The 15,399-nt window shown below is 38.7% G+C and overlaps 1 protein-coding gene across 2 annotated transcripts in view; it reads right to left on the reverse strand.

Annotated features, from left to right (window-relative positions):
• The window catches only part of LOC149083534 (prestin-like), a 57,041-nt gene that overhangs the window by 3,534 nt on the left and 38,108 nt on the right, over window positions 1-15,399 (reverse strand). For both annotated transcript variants that reach the window (XM_089234054.1, XM_089234055.1), the window contains exons 9-16: window positions 10,179-10,326; window positions 9,892-10,005; window positions 5,709-5,786; window positions 3,718-3,813; window positions 3,419-3,525; window positions 1,725-1,794; window positions 1,513-1,622; window positions 113-158 (exon numbers count right to left, since the gene is read on the reverse strand). In XM_089234054.1, coding sequence (XP_089090180.1) covers window positions 113-158; window positions 1,513-1,622; window positions 1,725-1,794; window positions 3,419-3,525; window positions 3,718-3,813; window positions 5,709-5,786; window positions 9,892-10,005; window positions 10,179-10,326 — 769 coding nt within the window. The remainder of the gene's footprint in view (window positions 1-112; window positions 159-1,512; window positions 1,623-1,724; window positions 1,795-3,418; window positions 3,526-3,717; window positions 3,814-5,708; window positions 5,787-9,891; window positions 10,006-10,178; window positions 10,327-15,399) is intronic.

The following is a 15,399-nucleotide window of genomic DNA, read 5'->3' on the forward strand; positions in this document are numbered from 1 at the left end:
CAGACATTCAATGTATGACAAAAGACATTTATTTTGAGACTCTTAACCATTCATAAAATTTTGCTAGATATTTCTGTATAATCTTCTGTGGACACTTGAAAGCTATACTTACCATTTTGTTCTGAAACTGGGCGTCAGCTATCCTATTTGACCTGAAACTGAAGCAAATGATATCAAACTACAAGACTACTATAAGTTTTTTTCTGAGTAATATCAAGAAGAATCTAAAAAAATTTTCTAAATAGTCACAGGTCTATTTCAGTCGCATTGCAGTACAGGACATGATATACAGTAAACTCTGATTCAATGAATTCTTTGATTTAACAAATTTTTTCTTGAAATTCTGTGGAAAATAAAGGTGAAACCCCTATTTAAAAAATAAAAACCCTTGATATAATAAATGTTTTCTCGAACCATCCTTAATTTTTTTTTCTTTCTTATTTCTTGTTACCCAAAATCACAATCCGAATATTTTACTATTCAGGATTAAACAAAAAGGGGAGGGGAGTAAGAATCAGTTCCTTTTTGAATAAAAGGGGGGGGGGGGAAATAGAGCTATTTATAGTGTGCACAGGAAGGTTTCAGAGGCCAGTTGGTGTACACCAATACCATAAAACATTGTAAAAAAAAAAAACTGTCTGCATTGTTTAGATATCAAAGAAATAAAGTTTCAATGAATAACAGGTCACCTGAAGAGAAAGTTTTTCAGTTAGCGAAAAAATGACAACAGAATTTGGTAAAAGTGTTGGATGCACAAAACAAACTTCTATCAAGCAATTTTTCATAGTTTTTCATTCAGTTCACATATACAACTGCACCTAATTATAGCGCACCAAACCTTCTTATCGGACTTAATTATAGCACCCCTGATGTCGTGCCAAACCCACTTAGCGCAGAAATTTTCAATGAACAAATCTTTCATTTCTATGCTACACATGCATTAAACCGCGATTTGATACAATGCCAAACTTTTTATAGCATCAGAATTCTGCAAAATAAATGGTGGCCTTAAACCATGTCTGACTGAATTTTTTCAATTGTTGTCAGACATAAGTAGTAGCAGCAACCCCAAAGTAGCTTTTAAATTTTTTTGTTTCGAGTGTGTTTATGCTCCTGATCAATTTTACTTTGATTTAACTATTGCCTAGATTAAACAAATTTACAGTTTCTTCCAATTTATTAAATCAGGGGTTTCAAACTTTATGTTGTAGTGGGAGTTCTCCTCAGCTTCCAAAATCAGCATTTGGGGCATCCCTGTTCCCCTATTTTTTTTCTTGAGATACTGTTTAAAAAAATGCTTATTGCTGAGTAGCTTTACAAATTCAGAAGTTTGTGTGACTCTCCAAGGAGGTGCATTACACATTTTGAAAATCTGTATTATTTTTGTATTTCCTTTTCTTATGCCTTGAAAATCTTTCGTAATCATAATTTGTGTAAAACTTATGAATATATTTTTCTGGTATTTCCTGTAATGATGTGAATTGATTCACATCAAAAACCATATATATTTACCTCTGCTGTGAGCTCACAAGGTGAAAAAGCTGCGAGCGGAAATAATCTCTATTGCCAAAGTATAAAGATGCACCGAAATGGTATATTTTCACTCCTGGAATTTCTGAAACCTGAAAATATAGGAGTTTCATTAACCACAATGAGCTTAAAATTTACATCTTGATGCAGTCACATAAAAATTTTTTTTGGCATTATTAGTCCAACATGCTTACATTCGGATATTTGTCAGAACTTCGATACAGCTCAGTACCAGGAAGATTTCCCAACAAACTCGTCTCTGGACTGGAAAGTTCATGAATGAAAATTACTATAATTCATGTTCTAAAAAAGCAAAGAACTGAAACGTCAAAATAGTAATGATACTGATAGATGGAAAATATATAATTACAACATTACCAAACAAAAATAAATGCAATAAAGACAACATCTGGTGCATTTTGGCTACCACATTATATTTCACATCAAGTAAATGAGAATGAATCATTTAATGCATAATTTAACACTAGAAAGACGGATGAGGTTTGTTTGACCCTGCACGCTCTTTCTGCTCCCACGTATCAAGTAGGAATGAACCAAAAGCTTAGAAATTTCAATAGTTTTCCTGAATTATGTTCTTATTGTGTTTGCCGTGGCTTTTTTCCATTATCTTTCTTAAAAACTGAGATACGAACCAATACACCTAGAAAGACAGAAGAGTGCTTACACAGACCCTCACATATATTTTAAAATACATTCTGTATATAATACTACCAACATTGTCAGAACCAATGTTTGTACGATCAAAATTATTCTGATAGTCTCTTTGGGCATCTAATACAGTATAATCCCCCATTTGTGAGACTTTTTTTTTTACCTTTTCTTATTTGCGGATGTCGGTCAGCAGATGTCTTAGCTTTTGTTGTTAAGTATTTTTGTGCGATAAGTTTTTGCTCTGCAAAGTTGATATATCCTTGTGCTTATGATTGCTGTAAAAGTGGCAAAAAGACAAATTCACTGAAGAGTAAATTTTTTGGAAGGTGCAAAAGATAACGCGAGAAAAACCCAGAAGCAGCACTGATGGTGAGAATTCTAAGTTAAGAGGAGAATAAAAACTACTCTAGGCAAAAATTTGTAAAGTAAACAACTGCACTAATGATAGATGTGTGAATTGGAATGAAATTATACCTTCAATGGTGCCTGAGCGGATGCAAAATAAAATGCTGCTGGAAACAATAATGCAAACCACATAGAAGCCACCAATGATAATAACCTAGATCTATACCCAAACGTCAACTGATTTCCATATTCTGAGATCTCAACATCCTGTCTATTGTCTACTAAGAAACTGCTGCAGGTAGGAGGATATGAAGCCTTCCTCGTCAATAGGACATATGTCAAGGATTCCAAAATATTTAATGAGAAAACTCATTGCTTACAGATACTGATTTCACATCACTGGAAGCATGTGAATTTTTCCAAACCAAAATTCACGAGCTTGGTTGAAACCCTTCGGAAAGATCGTCAGTCGTCTCCAACTGCGAAAAAATGAAGCAAGAAATGATTCCATTCAAAAATCTAGAAGCAATGTAACACTGGAATCTTATTGGGGAGAAAATAAAACTTTCTAGTCCAGAGTTCCCTCCATACTGAACAAGCATCAAGAGAGGTAGTTTTTGAAGTATTCTGTGCAAACGAAGTAAAATTTATTAATAGATAGTGGTTTCACCTTTAATTATTTGTTGTATAACTTTATTCTATCTTAAAAAATATTATACCATGTTTTAATATGTCAGAATGTTAAAAATTGCTGGAGTCACACCGAACCCCTGCTGTCTTTCTACGTATAATTCCCCCAACCCCTCTTTCTGGTGTTAAAGTGACAAAAAAATTAACACAGAATAATCAGATATATCAAAAACAAGCTTACTATTGGGAGCGAAACAGGATCGTAACCAATGAAAACAATATACCGATAATCAGCCCATAGTCCATGTCAAGGAATACGACAGACAGAAACGTCACCATCCAGACAGACTGCGAAAAAATATTTTTTCGATTAGAAACCTTGAAATAATCATTCTGGGAAGTGAAAGTGACTGCAGTATATGGATACCATTGCATTTGCATTCGGAATCTTCCTCGCGTATACATAAAATTTTGTTTTGAGTTTGTCATGAGCAAATGTTAGAATTTTCACCCTCGAAGCGAATAGATTTGTGAACTCACAGCATCAAGTTTCGAAGATTTCCACGCCTTCACAAAATCACAGAAATGCAGGAGCATGGACTTCAGTGACATTATGATCACAGCTGACAGAACACACTGAAATGGAAAGAATCACGAGTCAGTTCAGAAAATATGATTTGAATAGTATCTATGCGATAACAGGAAAAAAACTCTTGTTGGCTTTTTTTTATCAGAGATAAAAAATTGTGCAGTACAGTAAAACCCCCCATTTTGCAGACACTGGCGGAACAAAAAAAATTTGTCCGTAAAAGAGGGCAGACTGTTAAAGCAGCAGTTTGGAATGGATACTTTTAAAGACCAGGAGAAATATATATTATATATTGACCATGAAAGAACTATTAAGGGGAAAGGGGAGTTACTGTATGTATGTAACTTATTAGTCATCAAAGTATAATTAGTCCTTATTCAGCCTCCAGCTGTACAATATCATGACTTATGCACATTGTATACTTTGCCCATTGACCAAAAACTGGAGAAAATGCCATAACAGTGTATTGGTAAACCAATGAGTTAAGTGCCCAGACTTCTGACATTTACTTTTTTTTTTATTTTCACCGCACCCAACTCCAGTCATATTGCCATACAACAATTTACTACCAATCAAGTTTGGTCCAAAATCTTTCTCTCTAGAGAAAGTAATGTTATACTTACACCCTAGTTTTGAGTACAAAGGGAACTGAACTATCAGAGAGGGGTGAAAAAATAAATATCACTACTACTTAACTATACATGCACCTTGAACACGTTCCTCTGCAGAATTTTTAACAAATTTGTACATGATGGAATGTGTTGTGTGTATTTGTTTATGCATGGTCCTAATGTATTTATATTATCAGAGATGTTCTTGCTGGTGTTTTGCCATATATCTTCCATATTTTGAAGTGAAGATGTTATATGCCTAAATTTTCATGTCATGTGAGTATCATGTTGAAGGTCCGCCTATTTTCTGTGGAGAGATATTTTCAGCATCTTATCACTGCACCATTTGTACCGTTCTGACATAGATGTTCTTCCAAGCCAAGTACAACTCTGGTCTATCATCATGGACATTTTACTACTCAAATGAGTTGTGCCATAAGTGTACATATATAGGGTGATTCAGAAAAGATGGGAAAACTTTAAGAGGTAGTAGTACACACAAAAACAATTTTCATCAAAAAATACATGGTCTAAAATGAAATGTGAACGTGCTACAGGGCGCAACATAGTAAAACCGAGGATATGAGAAGGCACAAGAATAACATATACATTAAAAAAGCAATTTTAATGAATAATTTACAATAATTGCTCAAAAGAACGACCACCAATGGTGATGCAAGAAGAACAGTGGCAAAACAGGGATTGGTGAATGCTCTAGTGTATTCCAGGCATATCGCGAACCTCCCCAGCAGCAGCTGAAAGTCTTGCGATTAGGTCCTCTTCACAGTCAAGAGAAGTCTCATACACCAGACTCTTCAGCTGTCCAAACAAAAAGAAATCAAGATGCGACAGATCAGGCAATCATGGTGGCCAAGCTTCGGGACTACCTCACCCGATCCATTGGTTTGGAAAAGTGATGTCCAGCTAGTGCCGTATCTCTCGCCCAAAATGGGCTGGAGCTCCATTGTGCTGGAACCACATACACCGCTGGAGGGCAGGTGGAACATCCTCCAGCAAGTCTGGCAACACTGCTTGCAGAAATGTATAGTATTTGCCCTCATCAAGGTGTTTCGGCAGAAGATACAGTCCTATTAGGTGGTCACTGATGATTCCTGCTAAAACATTGATGGAGAAGCATTGCTGAGATGCGCGTATGGATTTATGAAGTGAGTGACAATTAAAAGACAAATTTCAATCAACTGTGCCGCAGTATGGATATGAGCTCAGGCTCTTGTGATGTGAGTTTTTAACTACGACCGCACAGCGTCTTTGAAATTGACTGTAACATAAAACTTATAATTACAAATTTAACATTATTATACTTTACTCACACTTGGTAAAGCTCTGAACAGGGGTCCAATAGCTAGTAGCACAACCAGCATCAGTAGAGATGAAACTAGACCAACGATCTGAAACAGAAATTGTAATTGTTTTTATTATCGATCTGCATAATGCATTATGTTTTATGTATTACTAGCTGATACCCAGCGACGTTGCCCGCCCTGTAAAAAATTTATACATATGCCGCTGTGGTGGTCGAGTGGTTATAGTGACGGACTCGCGATGCGAGGATCCGGGTTCGAACCCCACAGTGGTGGTCGGCTGAAGTTGGTTTTCTGTGGTTCCCAACTTCAAGGCGCAAATGCGAGCCGATCTCCCTGTTAAAAAGTCTCGCCACAGAGAGCAACAGTCCTACAACGATAAATCATTCAATCATAACACTTCACTCATAGTTAGAAAAAAAACTGGTGGCAGATGGCAGCACTACACATAACAAACATTACATAGAAACAAACTTTACGTCAGGTTGCACTACACATACACGCACATTCCCGCATGTACAGGTTCGTTGGGGGGTTCCGTGGGGGGGTGCATTTGGGGTGTAGCAGTAGTAGGTAGGGCCTCCAAAAAATGGCTCGGGGATCCATGATGTTCTTAAGTCAGCCACCTCGTTGGGCAATTTGCCTGTTGTGGCGTTGTATTTGTATTTGTATATAGCTTATTAATTATTTCTTAATCAAAATATTTCTGCATTAAGTAAGAAAAAATTACTTTCATTTTTTAATTAATTTTAATTATTTTAATTTTATTATTATTATTATTAATAATATTAATAATATAATATTAATTAAAAACTTCAGGCAATCGCTTGTGGATACACAATATTTTTGTTTGTCCATCTGGTGTGTAGATGTACAAATTTTTAGGATTACCAACACGCGAACAGGCGACGTAAAGCTGTCCGTGTGAAAAACTGGGCTCAAGTAGGTTGATACCTGCCAACTAACAACTGGCCTTGCGCTCTGTTGATTGTCATGGCAAAAGCTAAACAAATCGGGAACTGTAATCGCTTGAAAGTGAATGGCATTTCTTCAGTGATAATTGGGGTACGTGGAATGAAGACGTCTTCTTTTGGCACATCCAGTTAGAATCGTTGCTTCGATGATGTAATTGTGCAATTTCTTCACGCAGAATCTGTTGCTATTGCAGAGTATCGGTGTCTCCAAATTTCTTAAAATCATTTTAGGTGCTCCGACTTTGTGGGTCAAGTTGTGTGGTGGCACACCCGGAATATCCAAAGAGTTCAGAAATTCTGCAGGATACAGAGCTGTCTGCGCTGTGTCTGTGACAGTGTCGACCGATTTGTAAGATGTGGAGTCTCCCGGAATAATTTTTAGGATTTTTCCGTTGATCTTTTTGGATTAGGATCCAAATTAGGATTTTTCGATGCTAGAATCGCTTTCTCACAAAGCCACTCATGGTTTTGGTGATTTTGTTGAATGTTTGGGAAGACTTTGTCTGCAAGTTCTTGAACCGAGTTTATATATATAAGAACTGGCAAAATCCATTAGGGAACGTTATCAGTCCAGTGCTTGGGTCTACGGAAATTCTTCCACTGCCAAGTTTGATCAACTGATGTGAAAATGATAGCAGTGCTGAGTCATTTTGAAGTTGAACTCGCATGTTGGTGGATAATGATAATTTTTTAGCTTCGTGCCAGAGTGTTGATGATTTGAGGCAAGCATTGAGTTCATCAGCTGGCGTTGAACATTTTTTATTCTCTGTTTTGTCATCGTAGTTGTTGTTCTCTGTTGTTAGTGACGTCATACGTCCAGCTTGTGCAGCGAATATTATTCAAACGCCTTTTAAGCATTTTTTAAATTGAAACTATATCTCTACGATGGGCAGTTGATGAGATAAAGGCTGCATTAGCACTTACAGGACACCCTGTATACAGGTAAGCAAAAATACCCGGCACTTCCCGGGTTTTCTTCAATTACTGGGAGGATTGGAAATGCGACAAACCGTTATACATGAAGAAACTGTTATAATAACAGAATTATAGGTGTGACAAACCATTGTAGAGGCATATACACACGTCTGAAACGCATTGTTGGAAACCATGGTAACCAAAGTAAATGTTCCGAAAGTGATTGTTGAGGCCCCAAAACCATTGTTGCCTGACAGTTTTTCGCCCATTTCGGGCATTTGCCCAGCTCTGACGAACTTTTAAAGTAGCCTACAGTTCAATCCCGGACCTGTTTGGTATATATATGCAAAATCTGGCGACGATCGGTCTAAAACTGTAGATTTGTATAAAGAGCATACATACATACATACTTTCACATTTATATATAAGATGATTACATAGTGGAATGAGAAAGTTTTCTTCAAATCAGGCATGTGGTGTGCGGTGACCACAAGCACCACATTTTTCATAGAAGCCCTCACAAGTTTCCAGCACATGCATTGCTTACACACATTATTAGGAGAAGATAACTCTATATGAACAACTGCATCATATGCAAAACTATAATCAGCATAATGGTAACAGTGCTGTCTTTACACATGGGTATGTCACTGGGTGCCTCAAGAGAAGTGGCCTCACAATAATTAGATCTGGTTGAAATTTGAGAATTCGCTTTATAAGAACTCAGAAAAATCACTTTGTCAGAGGACCCATGATACTCTTAAGACAGCCCTGAATGGTAATCCTTGGATTTAGATTGCCAGAACTAAATCGAGCATAAGCATTTAGTGTGCATAGCTCAGTGAACAACATGGATGTTTGCAAAGCTGGAGACATATGCTCTAGGTCATCATAGATGCCCACATTCAAACAACACTATTCAAGTTGCATTTAAGGATTAGCATTACATACAAGTCTAATATTGAGCATATGTAGCGTCAAAGTTATCATAGATGGACTTGAGAATTTATATGGAAACGCACATTTCATCGTGGATCCAGGGCTCCCACTCAAAAAATTAGAAAAGTATGATGGGGCATCTTCCCCCAGACAAAATAATCATAGCATAATAATAAATCTCTACATTTTTTTACATTAAACAAAACAAAATAGCACTATTTCAGTATCCTGTAAGATTGAGTTGAGCCAAAGCAAAATGGCAGTTACAAAAATAATTTTCGGCCAAAACAGGATATACTAGCAACCACAGATAATTCTTTTTCCTCTCTCCTCACAATATAAATTGCATTCTTTTTTCTTTTTTGGAGTCTTCCACAGTCCAGTCTGTCAACTCTTTTCGGCAATCCACGCAGTAGATGTGTAAGTTTTTAAGAATGACACTCTTTCGAAACCACTTCCCAAAAGCACTTTGCAAAATGTGTGAATCACAATGTACGATGTAAATAAGTCAAGGTGAAACAGATGGTTTTACTGCATTGTTCATCCTTTTTTTAAAGGGATTTGTTTGCATTTTAATGTTCAATGCCAACGTAATAATTTTTGACAAGGGGGTGTGTGTGAAGCACTTTAATTTCTATCTTTGCTGAGCATATTGTAACTATTGTTTATGTCTCTATATGCCCTAAAAATACAGAAGACAACTGAATGCTGTTGGGTAGAGCATCAGAATCACCAAACCTAAAATAGGCCTATGTATCCAACTGCTTTGTTATGTAAACTGTTGTTTCACCTATACACAAAATGCACACCATAAGTTTTAATGATGAATGGTAATTACTGTCTAAGCCTATGAAGTAGTAAACACAAAATTATTTTTTTCCCATCTAGACAGAAGTTTTTAACGACTACTCTACATGTTGAAGCCTGAAACTAAACAAACGAAAAATTAATAAACCAAATAGTCTACATACAACCCCTTCCTCCACAAATAACCTTAAAAATGATACAATTTCTGATTTGACAGAATCATTAATTGAAATCTACAAAATTTGTTATATTTGGCAATATATTGATTATTCCCTCCTCCATTAAAATCAATTATATGAATTTTGTTCATGGGGTTTGGTAGAAAAGTAGAACAAAAGTAAGTAAAATGAGTGGAAGCCCTGCGGATCAGAAGATCTTGTACTGAAATTAACATGCCATGCTTTTCATTCACTGTTTTTTCTGAGAAACAAAAGTAGTTATTCTTTGAAACTGAATCTTTGAGCAAAAAATACTTTTCTGAAGCAGGGCAAAGATAACTATTGGGGTGTTTGTGATCACAAAAAGGTAAAAGCCATCTAAATAAGAGTTTTGTATACCTGTGATTTAGCTCCAGCACTCTCCTGAACAGCACTCCTAGACAAAGAACCGCAGCATGGGATGCAGAAGAAAAATGAGGAAAATATACCAGCTACACCATATGCGACAAGCTCCTAAGAATGAAAATAAGTTTTTAAATTAATTTACATTTTTGTTAATGCATAAGTTATTCTATCAAGTTCACAAAAGAAGGTTTTGTATTAGCTTTTAATACACAATAAGCAAAGAATGTCATGATTCAAGTTTATCGTTAATTCAAAACATTGAAGAAAAAAAAAAATAGTACCTGATTAGTATCAACCTCATATTCATGTTTTTTTGCATATATGATGACCATAGACAAAGTTGTAGTTGCACAGACTATCGCCAGAACTATACTGGATGGGAATATCTTTGGCAACAGCTCAAAAGGAGGAAGTTCTGGAGGTTTGAGGCTGAAATATTGAAATATTTGCTTTTAGGACCGATGCTATTAATATACAAATGTGCTTAGGAAAGCCCCTTTGGACCAAAGTAACTCACGAACGGGGAGAGAGCTACAGCTAAGCAACTTTCATGTAATATAGCAAGTTGATTACTAGAACAAACAATCGCACGTAAAATAATTAAGGCAATATAAAAAATTTCTCAATTTATCTAATTTGTGCACTCAATCTCAACAAAAGAAAGATTTACCTTGTGACATTTGAAAAAAAAGTTCGTTGAGATGTTAGCAGTTGAGAATTATGAATATCTTGGCAATTTTTCTTCAAATATTAAAGTCAAAGTTTTGTTTAGTAATAAGAGAGGGATGTGCAAATTTTTCTGTTTTGGCGTTTTTTTTTTATTGGAGGCAATATCAAAATTCTCCCCTATTATTATGGCCATTGCTACTAAACCGCACATGGATCTTGTAAATATTCCTCTGAGGAAGTTCGAACATAAATGTGTTGTATACGTAACATGAAGTTTGATTCTGAGAAATGCTTGTTATGCAGGGCCGGATTAAGATGTTTGAAGGCCCTAAGCACTTAAATACACTCATGTCCATAAATTAAAGATAATTCAGAATCACACAGAAATCGAAATCTAAAGTAAAAATTTCACCTGTAGAATTATCACACACATCTGCAAGAATGATATGCAAATTTCAGGAAGCCACCAGATGATGCCAATAGTACGTCACAATGACGAGAGTGTAAGGGGGGGGGGGTATATGAGGAATGGTGGCAAAGAAGTGAAATTGTTCACAAGAGTTCTGTAAGGCGCTGAGTGCCATAAGCGAATAGTTATGACACAGAGGACGCATGTGGATGATTTTTTACGTGGTAGAATTATCGGCCGCCTGGAATGTGGTCGTACTCAGATGGAAGTATCAGAGGAACTTGGAATTGCCCAAAGTGTCATCTCTAGTCTTTGGCAACGATTCCAAGATAACAGAAATGTCAGTAGACGTTACAGTACAGGTCGCCCCCGAGTTACAACGCCGAATGAAGACCGGTATTCGGCAGTAACTGCCAAAAGAAGCAGACGGAGCACAGCATCCGACCTGTCTCGTCAGCTATCTGCAGCCACGGGTACCACAGTTTCAAGGAAAACCGTGTACAGACGTTTGGGAGATATTGGTCTATATGATCGCAGGCCTGTCAGATGTGTTCCGCTCACGGCAACTCACTGTCGGCAGCGATTCGCCTGGAGTAGAGAACATGCAATGTGGACATCGTCACAGTGGGCTTGTGTGATGTTTTCCGACGAGTCCAGGTTTAGCTTGCAGTCTGATTCACGTCGGACTTTCATATGGAGAACTCCAGGTACCAGTTACCACCAAGACAACATCATTGAACGACACCGTTACGGTGGTGCAGCATTGCTCGTTTGGGGTGGAATTATACTGGGTTCCAGAACAGATCTGCATGTTCAAACCGGAACCATGAAAGCCCAAATTTATCGGGATATCATTCTGGAACAACATGTACCTTTGTTTAGGGGTGCCATGGGCGCAGAATTTGTGTTTATGGATGACAACGCCCGTCCTCACCGAGCAAACATCGTAAACGAATGCCTTGAATCTGAGGATATCGCCCGTATGGAATGGCCAGCATTCTCACCTGACTTGAATCCGATAGAGCATGTGTGGGACATGCTTGGCCGACGAGTTGCAGCCCGTCAACCACCTCCTACATGTGTACCGGAACTTCGGAGAGCATTGCTTGCTGAGTGGAGTGATCTTCCCCAAGATCAGATCGATAATTTGATACTCAGCATGCCTAGGCGTTGTACGGACTGTATTTCATCGCATGGGAGACATACAATGTATTAACCATCATACCAACCATGTAATAGTAAGTTTTTGTAAAGGAGATATTTTTTACAATTGCTCCAGGGAGCAAAAATCGTAGTTTTTATGAATGGTATCATACATACACCATCGTTTTTGGTCTTTATCTTTTGTTTAATAAATGGGCTTTATGAATAAGTAACGTTTGTTTTGTTTCTGAACCTTTATTTGCAGGAGCTGGCATTATCCTCAATTTATGGACATCAGTGTAATTTTGGTGCCCCCCCCCCACCCTTTATACGTATATTTAAAACAATGTTGAATCTATCAATGGAAAAAAAACAACATTGAATGAAACTTTGTATTTCAGGAATAACTAATTTAAGACCAGCAGTGGATCCAGAAGTAGGGTGGGGAGTAATCACCCCTCCCAAAATCTGAATAAATATGGTAAAATTTTTCCTGTCCCGTAAAATACGGGGCAATCCTACAATCTTACACAATTAGCCACCCCTCCTGACTCATCGCTGTGGATCCGTGACCGTGTATAAGGTTGAATATATGATCTGGATATTTCTCAGCACTCTTTATTTATCGGAAAGCTTTCTCTTACTTTTTCTAGCTCAAAGTCTTTGATAACATCTTTAAAGCTAATGCTACTTACCCCATTTGTGTCTATACTTAGTAGAGATGGGCCATCATATATTTTTACATATTTTAATCGAGGAAATGGACCCTCAATCAAAAAGAGGTTTTCCCCCACATCATTTGCTTGTTAACACATATTATTTGCTTCTTAACTCAACACATCTTGAATTTTCCTTTCAGTGTTTTGATTCTAGCTTTGAAATTACAATGTTAAATTTTATTGGTTTTTCCATCCCCAAATTCAACTTGATTTCTCTATACTTTTCTTGATTAAAAATTCTTATGAAAAATTTATTAAAAGATTAATTTTTAAAATTATGCAAGATAGAGACATGCATGTCAATTTTACCTTCTTTTTGAATTGCCAAAATGCATGTTTTTAAACTTAATAATTCCGAAAAAGTTCACCAAATCCTATTATTCTGAGCCCCCCCCCCGGGTGGACCCTGGCCCGTAAAAGGGCCGGGGCAACCAGAGTCCTGCCTCGAGCAAATAAGGGGGGGGGGCCTTACAAAAAAAACACACTTATTTTGTATGATAAATCTTTTCAAGAGGCCCCAAGAAAGTCTGCCTCTGGACCCCGAGAAGGCACCCTACGTCCCTGGGTGGACCCCCCCCCCATAGGCTCCTTCCCACAAGCAGGGTCGTAACAGGTTCGATGCTTGGTCAGCTGGGCAAGATCACATTTTGGCGCCCTTTGTAATGTTTGGTGCCCTCTCTGTTCCGGTGCCTAGGAATGCAACGACTACAACTAGATGCTTAGTCAGCCGGGGCAAGGACGCATTTTGGTGCCCACCCTCTCTGATCCGACGCCCGGGTCACAAGACACGCTGCTCCAGAGGGCAGCAAGGGGGAGTAGACACAGGATGATAATTATCATTTTTTGTGTGTTTTCTCCCACATTATAAACTTACTACAGGAAGGGGGAATGAAAAGTTTGGCGTGGAGGCGTACCAGAGATCCCACCCTAGGAGCCATGCTGTAGGATATGGGATCCATGGTTTTTATAGATTCATTAGAGTAATGAACATCGGCAAAAAAAATCCGACCCAGCGGCCCTGCTTCTGGAAGGGGGGGGGGGGGCAAGGGGGGTCTGATGCACCAACATGTGTTAAGAACAGGGGTGACTTGAGCGGAACCTATTTTTGGTGTCCCCCGCCAACGTTTTTTTTTCCTGGACAAAGCTTCTCACTTTTCCAACTCGAATTTTGCACTTTTTCAAGTGGTGCTCCTGACGGGGAGTAATCACCCTTCCCAAGAGCCGAATAAATATGGGAAAAATTTGTCTGCCCCGTGAAATACGGATGATCCAATGCACCTACACAGGAAGTAGTTTCTCCGAGACATCGCCCTGGATCCGCCTGCCTTCACTCTATTCGAAGCTGAAGATGTCTGCCATGGCTTTTTTTGCAGCTGAAGATATGTCTCGACTTCATTAGCAGCTGAGATACCTGCCTTCGTTCCATTCGCAGCTGAAGATCTCTGCCTAGGCTCTATTCGCCGCTGAAGATCTCTGCCTCAGCTTTATTCGCAGCTGAAGATCTCTGCCTCAGCTTTATTCGCAGCTGAAGATGCATGTACCTCCGCTTCATTCGGAGCTGAATATTTCTGCCTCCACTCATTTCGCAGTTTAAGATGTCTGTCTCAGCTTCTTTCCCAGCTGAGTATTTCTGCCTCTGCTCCATTCGCAGCTGAAGATGTCTGCCTTTGCTCAGGAACCAAGGACGTAGTGGGGGGGGGGAGAATTGAGGGTCTGGTTCCCCCCAAAATGTGAGAAAATGACCGGAAAAAGATGGCCAAAATCTATTGTTCTATTACTTTGGTCCCCCTCCCCCGAACGAAATTTCTGGCTACGCCCCTGTCAGGAAAGGATCCAGAAGTGGGGGCGATGGGTAAAAACCGAATAATATTGGATAATTTTCCTGTCCCGTAAAATACGGGACGATCCAACAAACTTACATAATTCGCATTCTCCCGACACATGGACCTGGTATGGGGGCACCAGGTATGGTATACAGCCGTGCAAGTCGCACAGCCAAAGAACCGTACCTAGTTAAGAACACTGATTATGGTTTCTTTTCTGAATTATTTCCAACTCTCTACTTCAACATTACAAGTGGGTGCCAAAAATGCTTGACACAGCAGATGCCAAATGCGTGACCAAACCTCTAGTTGTGGCCCCGGGTCTACGATGGTCTTAAGGTGGCCTTGATGTACAAATGGGTAGGGTCAGAAAATAGAAAGGAATCTCTGCTCGTTCGGGATCTGTTTTTGGTACCCCCGAGGCAGAGCCGTCTTAAGAGTATCATGGGCTTACGGGCCAAGTGATTTTTCTGAGGCCCTACCTCGTAAATTCTCGAAAAATTCAACTACTCATTTTTCTGAGGCCCCTCTTCTCTTGAGGTGCCCGGGTAGGCCTATGCGTTAAGACGGCACTGCCCTGATGACGTTTCTCAGCCAAAAATGTTTTTTACCTTCCAACTCGGATTTGGCACCCTTTCCTAGAGAGGTCCACATGTGGTCGCACGGCTTCTGTGGGGGGGGGGGGGGGGGGCTGAAAGGCTTCAGCCTAAGTTCTTATATAATTTTTGTTTTTTCATAC

Source organism: Pholcus phalangioides, unplaced genomic scaffold, assembly GCF_987345545.1.
Source record: "Pholcus phalangioides strain wild (caught in Gottingen) unplaced genomic scaffold, Ppha-v1.0 ptg000008l_1, whole genome shotgun sequence".
NCBI classification, from domain to species: domain Eukaryota; kingdom Metazoa; phylum Arthropoda; class Arachnida; order Araneae; family Pholcidae; genus Pholcus; species Pholcus phalangioides.